The 17,451-nt window shown below is 42.7% G+C and overlaps 1 protein-coding gene and 1 long non-coding RNA gene across 2 annotated transcripts in view; one reads left to right on the forward strand and one right to left on the reverse strand.

Annotated features, from left to right (window-relative positions):
- Positions 1-8,839: 8,839 nt before the first annotated feature.
- The window catches only part of mical3b (microtubule associated monooxygenase, calponin and LIM domain containing 3b), a 32,633-nt gene continuing 24,021 nt past the window's right edge, over positions 8,840-17,451 (reverse strand). Inside the window, exons 22-36 of the mRNA XM_059326021.1 lie at positions 17,382-17,427; positions 17,031-17,220; positions 16,924-16,953; positions 16,682-16,839; positions 16,047-16,115; positions 15,373-15,822; positions 15,226-15,296; positions 14,533-14,607; positions 14,292-14,342; positions 13,955-14,203; positions 13,182-13,275; positions 12,632-12,673; positions 11,019-11,118; positions 10,659-10,732; positions 8,840-10,476 (exon numbers count right to left, since the gene is read on the reverse strand). Coding sequence (XP_059182004.1) covers positions 10,292-10,476; positions 10,659-10,732; positions 11,019-11,118; positions 12,632-12,673; positions 13,182-13,275; positions 13,955-14,203; positions 14,292-14,342; positions 14,533-14,607; positions 15,226-15,296; positions 15,373-15,822; positions 16,047-16,115; positions 16,682-16,839; positions 16,924-16,953; positions 17,031-17,220; positions 17,382-17,427 — 1,884 coding nt within the window. The 3' untranslated portion in view covers positions 8,840-10,291. The remainder of the gene's footprint in view (positions 10,477-10,658; positions 10,733-11,018; positions 11,119-12,631; positions 12,674-13,181; positions 13,276-13,954; positions 14,204-14,291; positions 14,343-14,532; positions 14,608-15,225; positions 15,297-15,372; positions 15,823-16,046; positions 16,116-16,681; positions 16,840-16,923; positions 16,954-17,030; positions 17,221-17,381; positions 17,428-17,451) is intronic.
- Positions 12,099-12,692, forward strand: LOC131960759 (uncharacterized). The gene is made up of 3 exons (XR_009389745.1): positions 12,099-12,140; positions 12,283-12,434; positions 12,585-12,692. It is a non-coding gene; the product is annotated as an uncharacterized LOC131960759 (long non-coding RNA).

A 17,451-nucleotide genomic window follows, 5' to 3' on the forward strand; every position in this document is an offset into this window, starting at 1 on the left:
TTTTTCAAGACGGACTGATGGTGGACCGGGTCAGAGGAACCCAGAGAACCAGAACTACCGTCTGTTTTTATAAAAACAACAGTTTTAGAATACATTCATCCTGGGGCCCCTATCCATCTCACACGGTTCTGGTTCTAAACCAATCAGTGTTCCAGATCTGTTGGATCTGATTAGAGAATGAAGCTATCCCTCTTCTTGTCTTACTTTTAGAAGTTTTACGATCTCTGTTGGTGATTTTGTTTCCGACTCTTCCCCTCTGTCCTGTGGGGTCCCACAGGGCTCAGTTCTGGGGCCCCTGTTGTTCTCTCTGTCCTTGCTGCCCCTAGGACAGGTCATAAACAGTTTTAACATTTCTTATCATTTATATGCGGACATCCAACTCTGTTTCTCATTTAAACCGAGTGAAGTTTTTAAGTTATCTCGACTCTTAGACTGTTTTAATGCGATCAGGAAACGGCTGAGCAGAAAACTTACCTGGTCAACTAGACGTCCAACCAAGGTGATTATAGTTAACGAAAACTAAAATTGAAAAAACATTTTCGTTAACTGAAATAAAAATAAAAACGAGTTTTTTTTTAAATGATAACTAACAAACTGTATTGTGTGGTTACAAAACTAACTAAAATTATACTGAAAATGTCCTTCGTTTTCCTCTTTGTCAACTTTTTTCATACATAATTCAGTGTTTCTATTTCAAAATGCAGGAACACACGGTAAATCAAAATCAAATCAAATAGTCTTTATTGTCATTATATAGTTCACTATACAACGAATTGTAAAGTGCCACTGCATAAGGTGCATAGTTATGACAATCATAACACAAAACAACATGAGTAAAAACATTTAAAACATACCGAGCTAAACACGGACAAAAACAAGAACAAGGACATGTGATGTAATAAATAAGTATAAAAATAAATGGCTACTTAAAATGCTATAATTCATACATGAGGTAAATTACTAGCCATTACTAGAAATGTTTTTGGAAGCATTCCAAAGTGGTAGTTTACCAAAATCAATGACCGGTGCAGTAATAACACTGTTTGCCAAAACCAGGAAAGCCCAAAAATAATATGAGACCAATAAGCCTATTAAATTCTGACCTCAAAATTTTGTGCAAAGTTTTAACAAGACGGCTTCAAGAAATATTACCTAGTATAATTCATAGAGATCAAAATGGGTTCATTCAGGGACGCCAAGGATTCTATAATGTCTTATAATATAAGGCCCTCCTATCTTTAGACGCTGAGAAAGCTTTCCATAAGGTGGAGTGGCCTTATCTCTTTAATATCATGGAAAGATTTGGATGCGGCAATACATTTCTAAAATTTCTAATAAATAAATAAGAAGAAATAACAGAGTCAATTAATAGCCCTTATCCTTGATTGGTAGAATCAACATTATAAAAATGAACATCCTCCCTAAGATACTTTACCTATTTCAGAATATTCCGTTGTCTCCACCTGATGGTTTTTTTTTAAGGGAATTAAAAAGTTATTTACTGGTTTCATATGGCAAAACAACAAAGCTAGAATTCGACTATCCCTGTTACACTTACCACATAGTAATGGTGGTTTAAAGTGTTCAAATATAACATGGTATTATTGGGCAGTACAAATAAGGACTATTACATTTTATTTTGCAACAAGAGATATTCCACAATGGAAAGAAATGGAAGATGAAGGTTTGCGTTTGCCTTTACCCCTGTATTTTTACTCTGAGACAGCAGCAAAATTGATAAAACAAACCACTAACCCGATTGTCAAAAATATGGTAAGTATGCTTTGAAGTACAAAAATGTACTGTAGAAACTAGTCAATTATCTCAGTACACTCCTATTTGGGGAAATCAGCGTTTTATACCAGGAAGAGCAGATGCCGTATTTAGAAAGTGGGCATTAAAGGGACTAGAAAAACTTCAAGATCTGTATATGCCCAACTCCAATGACATGTTATCATTCGAACAAATTAGGCATAAATATGACATAGATAAAAAACATTTCTTTAAATTCCTCCAACTTAGGAATTACATTAGGACGAGCCAAAATAGTCTTTTAACCAGACCTCCAATTTCTAACTTGGAAAAAATTGTATCTAAAAACAGCTTAAGTAAAGGTGCTATAGCAGAGCTACATAACTATTTTTTATCAAATTCGGCTGAGAATGCAGATCATAAACGAGAAGCGTGGGAGGAAGATCTGGGTACAGACATATCATTAGAGGACTGGCAATCTATATGTAATAAGGCTCACACCCAATCAATCAACACTCGATTTAGACTATTGCAGTAGAAGTGGTTGATGAGAACTTATATCACACCAGTTAATTAAATAAATATAATAGGAATATCCCGGATGTGTGTACAGAATGTACTGAGGTGAAAGGGACATTATTCCATTGTGTGTGGCAATGCACTAAGATAAAATCTTTTTGGGAGGAGGTTAAAGAGGCAATAAAAAAAAAGCATTTCAATGGATCCTCCACTTTTTGTCTTAGGACTTTATCCAAAAGGTCACAAATACAACAAAAGTGAAAGAATATTAATAGATATGTGTCTGTTACACGCTAAAAGAGCCATTGCAATGTTTTGGGAAAAGACCAGCAGACCGAATGCTATGTAATGCTATGTAGTGTAATGTAATGTAATGTAATGAATGCTATGTAATGTAATGTAATGAATGCTATGTATTGTAATGTAATGTAATGTTATGTAATGTAATGTAATGTAATGTAATGTAATGAATGCTATGTATTGTAATGTAATGTAATGTTATGTAATGTAATGTAATGTAATGAATGCTATGTATTGTAATGTAATGTAATGTTATGTAATGTAATGTAATGTAATGTAATGTAATGTAATGAATGCTATGTATTGTAATGTAATGTAATGTAATGTTATGTAATGTAATGTAATGTTATGTAATGTAATGAATGTAATGTTATGTAATGTAATGTAATGAATGCTATGTAGTGTAATGTAATGCTATGTAATGTAATGTAATGTAATGTAATGTAATGAATGCTATGTATTGTAATGTAATGTTATGTAATGTTATGTAATGAATGCTATGTAGTGTAATGTAATGCTATGTAATGTAATGTAATGTAATGTAATGTAATGAATGCTATGTATTGTAATGTAATGTTATGTAATGTTATGTAATGAATGCTATGTAGTGTAATGTAATGCTATGTAATGTAATGTAATGTAATGTAATGTAATGAATGCTATGTAGTGTAATGTAATGTAATGTAATGAATGCTATGTATTGTAATGTAATGTTATGTAATGTTATGTAATGAATGCTATGTAGTGTAATGTAATGCTATGTAATGTAATGTAATGTAATGTAATGAATGCTATGTATTGTAATGTAATGTAATGTAATGAATGCTATGTATTGTAATGTAATGTAATGTAATGAATGCTATGTAGTGTAATGTAGTGTAATGTAATGTAATGCTATGTAATGTAATGTAATGAATGCTATGTATTATAATGTAATGTAATGAATGCTATGTAATGTAATGTAATGAATGCTATGTATTGTAATGTAATGTAGTGTAATGTAATGTAATGAATGCTATGTATTGTAATGTAATGTAATGTAATGAATGCTATGTAGTGTAATGTAGTGTAATGTAATGTAATGCTATGTAATGTAATGTAATGAATGCTATGTATTATAATGTAATGTTATGAATGCTATGTAATGTAATGTAATGAATGCTATGTATTATAATGTAATGTAATGAATGCTATGTAATGTAATGTAATGAATGCTATGTATTGTAATGTAATGTAGTGTAATGTAATGTAATGAATGCTATGTATTATAATGTAATGTAATGAATGCTATGTAATGTAATGTAATGAATGCTATGTATTGTAATGTAATGTAGTGTAATGTAGTGTAATGTAGTGTAATGTAATGAATGCTATGTAATGTAATGTAATGAATGCTATGTATTGGGTGAGGCAAATGCTCACAACTTTTCCTTTGGAGAGAGTGACATACATACGGAAAGGAAGGCAGGATTTGTTTGAAAAAATATGGGAACCGTTTAAAGTGTTTGTTAACGGTATTGATCTGACAATTGACAATGAAGAAGAATAAACAGTCAGTTAAGTAAACCTTAAATCAGGATTAATGACTTCATGTACCTACTTGTATAGGGCATTGAATTATGAAATGTTCTGTGGCTGAGAAGTGGATGTTTGTGATGTGTATGTGTATAGTCCATTTGTAATCTTGTTTTGTTTTGTTATGTAAGAAAATGTCAATAAATATATTGTTTAAAAAAAAAATAATAAAAAAAAAATAAAACTAATGAAAAATCCAAAACTATTATAACCGACGTCCAGGCTCTAACTATGTTTTCTTGTTGTATGTTATTTTATACCCTTGTAAAGCACTTTGTGTTTTTTTCCCTGTGAAAAGCGCTTTATGTATCAAATTTATTTACTTACCTAAAAAAAGTCATAGAAATGGTGAAATGTTCAAACAGCCTGAAAGTCTCATTTTAGTCTGTTGATACACATAAATAACAGAGAAAACATGATATTTCTAGATTCCTGTCAGAAAGTCTGTTTCTATGAATATTTGTTTACAATATCTACTTTACTGCAGCATGTTGACAATGTCCATATTTGGTCATTGTGGCGTTGTTGATGACAGTAATATTATCAGAACAACACGAGATCAACAAGCTGCTTAAAGTTTCACTCTGATGAAGAAACCAACGTGTCTGTTGTTGCAGCAGACGATGTGAAGTCGTTCCTGATGAAACATCGTCTGCTGCAGCAACAAACCGACCGCTGCAGAGGAAGAGGAAGAGGAGGAAGAGGAACCACAGCACCAACTGTAGAAACATTCACCTGTTTAAAGAGTCTAAATATAAATATATATCATTATATGTATCAATAATATATACAGTTGAAACCAGAAGTTTACATTCACTAAATGTCATTAAACCAGATTAAACTTTTCCTGTTTTAGGTCAATAAGGATTATCAAAATGATTTCTATTTGCTAAATGGCAGAATAATGAGAGAGATTTTAGACAAGTTTTAATTAGTCTCTTGAAAGTCAGAAGTTGACATACATTTCATTAATATTTGGTAGCATTGACTTTAAACTGGCTCAGAAGGTTTGGATCCTTCCAGCAGCTGGTCCAGCAGTCGGCAGGACTTGGTCCCGTTCCTCCTGATGGAACCGGTCTGGAGTCCAGAACTCTTCCTCTTGGGATCAGGACTTGGTCCCGTTCCTCCTGATGGAACCGGTCTGGAGTCCAGAACTCTTCTTCTTGGGATCAGGACTTGGTCCCGTTCCTCCTGATGGAACCGGTCTGGAGTCCAGAACTCTTCTTCTTGGGATCAGGACTTGGTCCCGTTCCTCCTGATGGAACCGGTCTGGAGTCCAGAACTCTTCTTCTTGGGATCAGGACTTGGTCCCGTTCCTCCTGATGGAACCGGTCTGGAGTCCAGAACTCTTCTTCTTGGGATCAGGACTTGGTCCCGTTCCTCCTGATGGAACCGGTCTGGAGTCCAGAACTCTTCCTCTTGGGATCAGGACTTGGTCCCGTTCCTCCTGATGGAACCGGTCTGGAGTCCAGAACTCTTCCTCTTGGGATCAGGACTTGGTCCCGTTCCTCCTGATGGAACCGGTCTGGAGTCCAGAACTCTTCCTCTTGGGATCAGGACTTGGTCCCGTTCCTCCTGATGGAACCGGTCTGGAGTCCAGAACTCTTCTTCTTGGGATCAGGACTTGGTCCCGTTCCTCCTGATGGAACCGGTCTGGAGTCCAGAACTCTTCTTCTTGGGATCAGGACTTTGTCCCGTTCCTCCTGATGGAACCGGTCTGGAGTCCAGAACTCTTCTTCTTGGGATCAGGACTTGATCCCGTTCCTCCTGATGGAACCGGTCTGGAGTCCAGAACTCTTCTTCTTGGGATCAGGACTTGGTCCCGTTCCTCCTGATGGAACCGGTCTGGAGTCCAGAACTCTTCTTCTTGGGATCAGGACTTGGTCCCGTTCCTCCTGATGGAACCGGTCTGGAGTCCAGAACTCTTCTTCTTGGGATCAGGACTTGATCCCGTTCCTCCTGATGGAACCGGTCTGGAGTCCAGAACTCTTCTTCTTGGGATCAGGACTTGGTCCCGTTCCTCCTGATGGAACCGGTCTGGAGTCCAGAACTCTTCTTCTTGGGATCAGGACTTGGTCCCGTTCCTCCTGATGGAACCGGTCTGGAGTCCAGAACTCTTCTTCTTGGGATCAGGACTTTGTGAGGGCCACTTTGTTACCCTGAAGCCACTTTGTAACCAGTTGGTCAGTATGTTTCGGGTCATTGTCCATTTGGAAAACCCACCAAGCTTTAACTCTTTGATGCCCAACATGGTCTAAAGTGACCCGATATGTACCAGTTTTTATATTCTATATCTTTGCAGTAAATTAATTTCATCATTCAGTATTCCAGGTTTTACTCAAATAACTTGTTTTTGATCATCATACATCCTCATTTTTTCTTTTCATTTCTTACTTTTTGAATAAAACCCTTTTTTATGACTACTCTTCTAATGCACAAGGTGATTTTAGAGCATGTTGGTCATTAGAAGGAGTTTCTATGTGGAGCATCAGAGCTTTAACTTCCCTGCTGATGTCTTCACATGTTGCTTCACTATTTCCACAGAATGTTCTTCCTCTGTTTGGTGAAGTGCACCAGTTCCCCCTGCAGCAACACAACCACCAGCATGCTGCTGTATTCTGCTCCATGTTTGTTCCTCAGTCTGGACGCTGTTCTTCCCCTTCTTCCTCCCGACAGAACGACGCCATGATGGCCAACAGTCAGATTGAGTTGAATCAGACAGCAGGACTCCAAACATCCTCGGGACATTTACTAACTCTGATCTGGCTCTTTATGTGGCTTTTGGAGTGACGGCTTCTTGGTGGCAGAATGAAACAGTCCAGTCTCAGGACTCGTTTCACTGGATAATAATAATAATATAATAATATAATATAATATACACACTCTTACCAGCTTCAGCCAGCATCTCAACAAGGTCTTTTGCGTTGGTTCTTGGGTTGATGAACAGGTTGATCTCTGAGACAGAACCGTCTCCTTCCTGGCGTTCCCGTGGTGTTTATACTTATAGAATGAAGTTTTATATTATATTGGGTATAATTATTTGAACAGATGATGGTGGATGAACCAGACTTTCTCTTCCTGATGTCTTGGTTGGTTTCTTTTGACTTATTACACAAAGAATCAAATGTTGTCAATCAGCCAATCAGAAGCTTCCAAAGACATGACATCATCATCTGGGCTTTCCACATTGTTTCAAGGCATAATAATGTTAGTGTACGTAAACTTCTGACTTTGAAGAAAGCAATAAAAAAATGGTCTAAAACATCCTCCTGTCATTATTCTATTTATCAAATAGAAATACTTTGTGTGATCCAAACGAGCTAAAACAGAGAAAGTGATTGTTTGATGTCAGAAAAAAGCACACGTGTCTTTTTATATAATGAACGTAAACTTCTGGTTTCAACGGTGTGTTTGTCAGAGAAGAAAGAAAAGAAACGACAGACATCTGATGGAAATGTAAATGTTTAAAAACGCCTAAAAAAGATGAAGTCATTGAATGTCTCATTCTAAATAACAGAGAAAACATGATATTTCTAGATTCCTGTCAGAAAGTCTGTTTCTATGAATATTTGTTTACAATATCAACTTTACTGCAGCATGTTGACAATGTCCATATTTGGTCATTGTGGCGTTGTTGATGACAGTAATATTATCAGAACAACACGAGATCAACAAGCTGCTTAAAGTTTCACTGTGATGAAGAAACCAACGTGTCTGTTGTTGCAGCAGACGATGTGAAGTCGTTCCTGATGAAACATCGTCTGCTGCAACAACAAACCGACCGCTGCAGAGGAAGAGGAAGAGGAGGAAGAGGAACCACAGCACCAACTGTAGAAACATTCACCTGTTTAACTCTATGGAGTCATCCTGCCTGTTACTTTGTCTCTTTTTTAGTCCTTTAGTCCAACATAAAATGTGATTTTGAACCTTTTTTTTAACTTTCAAAACACTATCATGCTCAATAAAGAATGTTAAATGTGTCAAATGTGAGCAAAGGTGTCAAATCTACCATATCAGAGGGTTCCATCCAGTTCTATCATTTGATACTAAATCTATTTGAGCTTGTCTCCAGTTTTACTTGGTATATCATCATCAAACTGAAACTGGCCTCATGGAGTTTACAGCCAGAACTTTAGAGGTAAATGTACAGTAGGGCTCCACGCTGCTTTGTTTTATACTCTGATGGAGGCAACAAGTCTGATTATTTGGAGCTTTTAGAGACTCCACAGGGTTAAAGAGTCTAAATATAAACATATATCATTATGTGTATCTATAATCATATATAGAAGAAACAACAGAAACGACAGACATCAGATGTAAATCATTTATTTCACAACAGGATAAAAGTCAGAAGGCTGTTTGTTGTTCAGATCATCAGTCACATGACTTCAAACTGTTATTAATAATAATAATAATAATAATAATAATAATTATACGCTGTGTACAAATTTACTCCCCTTTCAGACCCTTCAAGCTGAAAATGTCCACTTCCAAAAAACTGCTATAAAAACTTTACAGATTAATCATTTTTTCTACTTTTTTCTGAACAACTTCCATCCGGCTCAAAAAACTACCAAATATTCAAAGATTTTGAGGATTTTAATCCTTTAAGTACCAGTTTGATTACATGATGTCACTGTTTTCAAAGAAAAAACACAAAAATTGAGTTATTTTCCATATTTTTGGCTGGGGCAGTGGTTTTTATCACAGACTTGGATATATCAAAGATAAAGAACAAAATTTGATTTTGATGCATTTTTAGTTTTTGTGTCAGATTTAAGAAGTAAAACCCCTTTATGGCACATGTCCACTTCTAAAAAAACCTCTAAAAATATTACTGATATCTTTTTTTAAACTTTTTGGGGTTAAATCTTTCAATCAACTTCAGTCCTGATCAAAACAGCCAAAAACTATTTATTATATGATAAAAAACTATATGTTTGTGTTTTTTCATAAAAACCATCAGTGACTTCATGTAATCAAACTGGCATTTAAAGGGTTAAAATCATCAAAGTCTTTGAATGTTTGGAAGTTTTTTGATCGGGGAGGAAGTTGTTTAAGAGGTTTAAACAGAAAAAAGTAGAAGAAAATATTAATCTGTAAAGTTTTTATCACGTTTTTTTGGAAGTGCCCGAAGGGAATGAAAGGGTTAAATTAAGGTGGACCCAGAGGGTTAATAATAATAATAATAATAATAATAACAACAATAACAATAATAATAATAATAATAATAACAATAATAATAACAATAATAATAATAATAATAATAATAATACAGTTATTGTTGGATGAAATAAGGCAAACAGGTAAAGTTTGGTTTCACGGCTTTGGCACAAACATTAAATGTGTGAATGATTTTAATAAGCTGCTGAACGTTTAATGACTCATTACTAATTAATGATGTCAGTTTAATGAGAGGAGGGGGCGGAGCCTGTCTGATGACATCATTAAGGTCTCCCCCTTCACTCTGTTCAATAAAACCCAACAAATCTTTAAAAAAACAGAAAGCATTCAAAGGGTGAGATGATGATTCTGAGGTGAATACTGGATCAGAGACCAGTTCCTGCAGTTATTAACCTTTAGTCCCCGCTGGCCCCCCTTCACCACCACACGGTTCTACTGCTGCTGGTTCTGGTCCTCAGACTGTTCTGATGGACCTCGGGTCCATTTCAGACCGGCTCTGTTCCCTCGGTTCATCTGTTTCTGTTCCAGGTCGGTTCTCATCAGGTCCAAAGATCCAAAACCAGACGAAACCTGGCAGAGACCTCCTCACTCAGACCGGCTCAGGTCCAGACCGGTCCAGACCGGCTAAGGTCCAGACTGATTCAGACCGGTTCAGACCGGTTCAGACTGGTCCAGACCGGTTCAGACCGGTTCAGACCGGCTCAGACCAGTTCAGACTGGTCCAGACCGGCTCAGGTCCAGACCGGCTCAGGTCCAGACTGGTTCAGACCGGTTCAGACTGGCTCAGACCAGTTCAGACTGGTCCAGACCGGCTCAGGTCCAGACTGGTTCAGACCGGTTCAGACCGGTTCAGACTGGTCCAGACCGGCTCAGGTCCAGACCGGCTTAGACCGGTTCAGACTGGTCCAGACCGGTTCAGACTGGTCCAGACTGATCCAGACCGGCTCAGGTCCAGACCGGCTCAGGTCCAGCTGAGGCCCAGTCCCTGGCGCTCCATGACCTCCTGCAGGTCCTGGTCCTCCTGGCGCTGCTGCAGCCTCTGCTCCTCCAGCAGAGACACCAGAGAGTTCCTCTGCTCCACCACCTCCAACATCTCCTCCAGGATCAGACGCTCCTCCAGGAGCTGCTGCTCCTCCTTCAGGTGGTCTGCACACACACACACACACACACACACACACACCTTGTTACCCTGACCAGGTCCAGGACCAGGTCCATGACCAGGACCAGGACCAGGACCAGGACCAGGACCAGGTCCAGGTCCAGGTCTAGGACCAGGACCAGGTCCAGGTCCAGGTCCTGGACCAGGACCTGCAGTGATCTGGTCTTACCGTCCACCGCCATGCGCTCTCGGAGCTCCTGCTGCAGGCGGCTCTGCCGGTCCTCCAGCTCCAGCTCCCCAGCACTGAAACACAGCAGAGACCAGAGTCTGAACCTGGACCACATAGTCCTGACCCTGATCCTGATCCTGAACCTGATCCTGATCCTGATCCTGAACCTGATCCTGATCCACACAGTCCTGATCCTGATCCTGATCCTGATCCTGATCCTGAACTTGAACCTGAACTTTATTATAGTCTGTTGATACATTCTTGTGCTTAGTTTGTCCATAAATTACAGAATAAATTATGGGATGTCAACATATTGGACCAAAACTAAAAAGTTTCTTGTCGAGAAGCTCAGAAACTCACAATATCATGAGTTCAGATTCAAAGCGGACCAGAGAGTTCTTCTGCTGGACCAACTGGAACCACTGCTGCATCAGAGCCGGATGATCCAGTTTACCCAGTCCTGCAGAGAGACAGACAGGTTAGAGGAGCTCCTAGAGAGACAGACAGGTTAGAGGAGCTCCTAGAGAGACAGACAGGTGGAGGAGCTTAGAGAGACAGACAGGTTAGAGGAACTCCTGCAGAGAGACAGACAGGCGGAGGAGCTCCTAGAGAGACAGACAGGTGGAGGAGCTCCTGCAGAGAGACAGATAGGTGGATGAGCTTAGAGAGACAGACAGGTTAGAGGAACTCCTGCAGAGAGACAGACAGGTGGAGGAGCTCCTAGAGAGACAGACAGGTTAGAGGAGCTCCTGCAGAGAGACAGACAGGCGGAGGAGCTCCTAGAGAGACAGACAGGTGGAGGAGCTCCTAGAGAGACCGACAGGTGGAGGAGCTTAGAGAGACAGACAGGTTAGAGGAGCTCCTGCAGAGAGACCGACAGGTGGAGGAGCTCCTAGAGAGACAGACAGGTTAGAGGAGCTCCTAGAGAGACAGACAGGTTAGAGGAGCTCCTGCAGAGAGACAGGTTAGAGGAGCTCCTAGAGAGACAGACAGGTTAGAGGAGCTCCTGCAGAGAGACAGACAGGTGGAGGAGCTTAGAGAGACAGACAGGTGGAGGAGCTCCTAGAGAGACAGACAGGTTAGAGGAGCTCCTGCAGAGAGACAGACAGGTGGAGGAGCTCCTAGAGAGACAGACAGGTTAGAGGAGCTCCTGCAGAGAGACAGACAGGTGGAGGAGCTCCTAGAGAGACAGACAGGTGGAGGAGCTTAGAGAGACAGACAGGTTAGAGGAGCTCCTGCAGAGAGACAGACAGGTTAGAGGAGCTCCTAGAGAGACAGACAGGTTAGAGGAGCTCCTGCAGAGAGACAGACAGGTTAGAGGAGCTTAGAGAGACAGACAGGTGATCTGACCTCCCAGGTGGAGCTCCTAGAGAGACAGACAGGTGATCTGACCTCCCAGGTGGAGCTCCTAGAGAGACAGACAAGTTAGAGGAGCTCCTACAGAGAGACAGACAGGTTAGAGGAGCTTAGAGAGACAGACAGGTGATCTGACCTCCCAGGTGGAGCTCCTAGAGAGACAGACAAGTTAGAGAAGCTCCTACAGAGAGACAGACAGGTTAGAGGAGCTTAGAGAGACAGACAGGCGATCTGACCTCCCAGGTGGAGCTCCTAGAGAGACAGACAGGTGATCTGACCTCCCAGGTGGAGCTCCTAGAGAGACAGACAGGTGATCTGACCTCCCAGGTGGAGCTCCTAGAGAGACAGACAGGTTAGAGGAGCTCCTACAGAGAGACAGACAGGTGATCTGACCTCCCAGGTGGAGCTCCTAGAGAGAGAGTGATCTGACCTCCCAGGTGGAGCTCCTAGAGAGACAGACAGGTTAGAGGAGCTTAGAGAGACAGACAGGTGGAGGAGCTTAGAGAGACAGACAGGTGGAGGAGCTCCTAGAGAGACAGACAGGTTAGAGGAGCTTAGAGAGACAGACAGGTGATCTGACCTCCCAGGTGGAGCTCCTAGAGAGAGAGTGAACTGACCTCCCAGGTGGAGCTCCAGGTCCGGTCCGTCTCCCCAATAATCTGTCAGAAACACAAACATGATCTTCATCATCAGCTTCAGTAAATATTTAGAGATAGAAAACATTTCACCCTCTGGAGTTAATCAGACGGAAAAACAGAGCAAAGAAAGACAAAATGTTCATGAAGTGAAAAATAATTCAGATTTCATGTTTTTTGTGTGATTTTTGTGCTCAAACTGTTGATCCAGTAAGTCAAAGTGAGACGGTGCTGAAAAGATTCTCCCAACATGTCATGAAAAAACATGATTTAAAGAGGTAATAACAGGCAGAATGAGGTCAAAAAGGCCCCAAACAGGAAAAAACTGATTCTAAATCACATTTATGTTGGTTTTTCTTTGTTTCTTTTGGGTTCAAACTGTCGATGCAGTCAGTCAGAATGGAATAATAATCATATCATAATCATATAGGTGAGAATAATACACCAACAGGACATTTAACCATGTTTGAAGGTGATAAAAGGATTCAGACTCATGTTGTTAAATAAATACAAACAGGAAGTGAGGTCATACCTGCTTCTCCTCTCAGAGCTTTCTCCACCATCACTCCTCTCTCCTCCAGCTGCCTCTGCTGCTCCTCCACCTGCTGCAGCTGCCTCTGGATCACCTGGAGGAACAGATTCTGTTAGGACAGGACCAGGACCAGGACCAGGACCAGGACCTGGACCTGGACCAGGTGGTCTCGGTGTCTCTGGTCAGGTTCTACACCTTGTTGCTGGTTCAGGGTCTCTTTGACTCTGCTGCCACCTGCTGGTCATCACGGGTCTCTGTCCTCAGGTGGACCTGGTCTAGAACCCAGACTCTCTGTCCTCAGGTGGACCTGGTCTAGAACCCAGACTCTCTGTCCTCAGGTGGACCTGGTCTAGAACCCAGACTCTCTGTCCTAAGGTGGACCTGGTCTAGAACCCTGTCTCTCTGTCCTCAGGTGGACCTGGTCTTGAACTCTGTCTCTCTGTCCTCAGGTGGACCTGGTCTAGAACCCTGTCTCTCTGTCCTCAGGTGGACCTGGTCTTGAACCCTGTCTCTCTGTCCTCAGGTGGACCTGGTCTAGAACCCTGTCTCTCTGTCCTCAGGTGGACCTGGTCTTGAACCCTGTCTCTCTGTCCTCAGGTGGACCTGGTCTTGAACCCTGACTCTCTGTCCTCAGGTGGACCTGGTCTTGAACCCAGACTTTCTGTCCTCAGGTGGACCTGGTCTTGAACCCTGACTCTCTGTCCTCAGGTGAACCTGGTCTTGAACCCGGACTCTCTGTCCTCAGGTGGACCTGGTCTTGAACCTGGACTCACCTGGGCTTTGTGGAGTCTCTTCAGCTGTTCCTGTTTGGCTTTTCTTCTTGCAGCTCTCTGAACTCGTCGGGTGATTCTGGCGTCCAGGTCTTGGTCCTGGTCCTCTGGTCCCCTCTGGAACAGGGTCTCCTTCACGCTCAGACTGGACGGCTCCTTCGGCTGGACCAGGACTCCCACCAGCTCCGTGGGACACGAGGAGGACCTGCTGTCAGAGTCGGGGGTCGGGACTCTTTCCTTCCAAGAGCGTCTCTGAAACACAAACAGCAGTTCAGGTCCAGAACCAGGACCGTAGAGGACCAGACTAGACCACCAGAAACCAGATGACGGGACTCGGTACCTTGATGGCGTACGCTCGCCTGAACGCCAGAGCGTGAGGGACGTACGCCGGCTGGAGACACGAAGCACGAAAACAGTCAAACAAAAAAGACGTTTACACAAAAATACTTTTTACAGTTTTAATTTGAGCTTTCAGTCAGTTTGACGAGTCCATAACAAGTCTCAAGAGTCGAGGTCGGGTCACTTTCCACCCACAATCACACGGCTGAAGCTACCGACTAAGACTAGAACAGACTTGATACCTCCTGGTTCTCTTCCTCCTCTTTTATCGACACTTTCTGAATCGCAGTCGTCAGGTCGAACAAATCCAACCGCAGCTAAAACATCAGGACAAGACAGAATCGAGTCAAATTAATTAACTCGTTTTTAGTCTGAACCTTAACCTCATAGAACTCTGGACAAAAACCCGGTTGGGATGATCTGGATCGGACTATAATCTGATGTTGTGACGCGTGGAGTACCCCAGGGTTGGATTCTGGGCCCACTATTGTTCAGTTTGGACATTATACTGTTCATCACTACGCAGACGACACCCAGATTTATTCATCTGACTCTGGTTCATCAGACGGTAAAATCCCTTCAAAATAAAGTGGGCGTGTCAGTAAAGAGGAGACTCGTGTTGTGGGCGAGTCAGTAAAAAGGAGACTCGTGTTGTGGGCGTGTCAGTAAAGAGGAGACTCGTGTTGTGGGCGTGTCAGTAAAGAGGAGACTCGTGTTGTGGGCGTGTCAGTAAAGAGGAGACTCGTGTTGTGGGCGTGTCAGTAAAGAGGAGACTCGTGTTGTAGGCGTGTCAGTAAAGAGGAGACTCGTGTTGTGGGCGTGTCAGTAAAGAGGAGACTCGTGTTGTGGGCGTGTCAGTAAAGAGGAGACTCGTGTTGTAGGCGTGTCAGTAAAGAGGAGACTCGTGTTGTGGGCGTGTCAGTAACGAGTCTTACGTTGTTTCGGGGCGTCAGTGAACATCTCTGCAGCAGGCCGGTCGACTCCAGCTCTGATTCGTCTGTAACATCTGAACACAGGTAGTTCAGTTATTACCTCATCACTGTGACATCACTGTGACATCATTTTCTGTATGACATCATTACCTGTAGCTTTCCTCTGATTGGCTGCACCTGAAGGTAAAGTCCTGCCCCTCCTACTCTTCTTCTTCTTCTCCTTCCTGTTTCTAGAGAACACGGTCCTCCACAGAGCTCTGGCCCCGCCCCCCTCCACCTGCCGAAGGGGCGGAGCCGTCAGTGGGAGGAGCCTCCATCCTTCTGACTCCGCCCCTCCGGCCTGTAGGGGGAGGGGCTTATTCTGTGGCAGTTCAGGGCTGATGTCATCAAACGAGCTCCTCCCCCTGGGTGGAGCCGTTTCCATGACGACGACAGCCGTGTCTTCGGCCTCGGAGGGGGCGGAGTCAGCGGTGGTGATGAAGGAGGCGGTGGAGGGCGTGGCGGCGGCGGGGGGCGGGGTCTCAGAGGGAAGTGTGGAGGAGGCGGAGTCACACTGTGTGATGTCACTTCCTGCTGCTGACGAGACGGGAGATGAAAACTCTAAAGAGAGAAGAAGAAGATGAATTTATATTTGATTAAATTAAAATGTAATTTGGTCAAAATTAAATGTAATTAAATTCAAATTTACTTTAAATTTGATGTTTGCTAAAAGCTGTTTAATTTAAATTAAATATTAAAAATGAAAGAAAAAATTATCTTTGGGGATCAGAGACTTTTAGTCTGATCCTACATTTCCCATAATGCACCTGGTTTGGTGTTTCTACCTGTTTCCTCCTCTAACAGGAGCCACGAGGCCGAGAGTCGCTCCGTCTCCCAGGGGCTGTACTCGCCCTCTACACACAACAACAACAACAACAACAACAACAAGACGTAAACAAAACAACAACAACAACAACAACAACAACAACAACAACAACAACACATACACAACAACACATAAGCACAACAACAACAACAACAACAACAACAACAACAACAACAACAACAAGTAAAACAACAACAACAACACATAAACACAACAACAACAACAACAACAACAAGACGTAAACACAACAACAACAACAACAACACATAAACACAACATCAACAAGACGTAAACATAACAACAACAACAACAACAACAACAACAACAACAACACATAAACACAACAACATGCCACGGAGAGTCAATAGAGAGAATAAAACCATTTAAAGGATTTTACCAAAATAAAAAAGCATTTAAAGGATTTTACCAAAATAAAACCACATTCCTGTTCTGAACCTCAACGGAAGCTTCGGACCGCAAACACACAACAAACACACAACAACCACACGACAAACACACAACAACCACATGACAAACACACAACAAACACACAACAAACACACGACAACCTGCAGGAAACACACACAGACTCACCGTCACTGGACTCCAGCTCACTGTCCTCCTCCTCCTCCTCCTCCTCCTCCTCCTCCTCCTCCTCCTCCTCCTCCCTCAGGTGGAGGTGTTGCTGCAGAGTTTCCTTCCAGGAAGCTTTTGCCTCCTCTGACGTCACACGATGTCGGTGTCGGCGCCGGCTCTGCTGCTCCTCCTGCTGCTGCTCCTCCTGCTGCTGCTCCTCCTGCTGCTCCTCCTCCTGCTGCTGCTCCTCCTGCTGCTGCTCCTCCTGCTCCTCCATCTCTGACTCTGAGCTGCAGAAACAGATCATAAAGTTTAGATCTTTTATCTAAAAACAAACTTCTGACAAGTTGTGGTTCTGGACTCAGACCTGGACCTGTGGGGGGCCTTCTGGTCCAGGTCCAGGTTGAAGCGGGTCAGGGTCTCCTCAGAGACCTCCTCCAGATCCTCCAGCTGCTCTTCCAGCTCCTCCTCCTGCTGCTCCTCCTGCAGCTGCTGCGCCTCCCTGGCGGAGCTGCGGCGGCGGTAGTTCTCCAGCTGGATCCTCTCAGGCGTCACAGCTGCCAACACGCCCACACAGCCGCACACACACACAGACACACACACAGACACACAGCCGCACACACACACAGACACACACACACTGAAGGCGGTTTACGGAGCACGCTCAGTACGGATCCGGCAGGAACCTGAAAGCTGCACGCAGGTGAACCGAGCTCACCTGAGGAGCGCCGGCGCTCTGGGGACGCCAGCGAGTCTGAGGACGCCTGAGGAACAAACAACAACAACAA

The sequence above is a fragment of the Centropristis striata genome, chromosome 22 (assembly GCF_030273125.1).
Source record: "Centropristis striata isolate RG_2023a ecotype Rhode Island chromosome 22, C.striata_1.0, whole genome shotgun sequence".
Classification (NCBI taxonomy): domain Eukaryota; kingdom Metazoa; phylum Chordata; class Actinopteri; order Perciformes; family Serranidae; genus Centropristis; species Centropristis striata.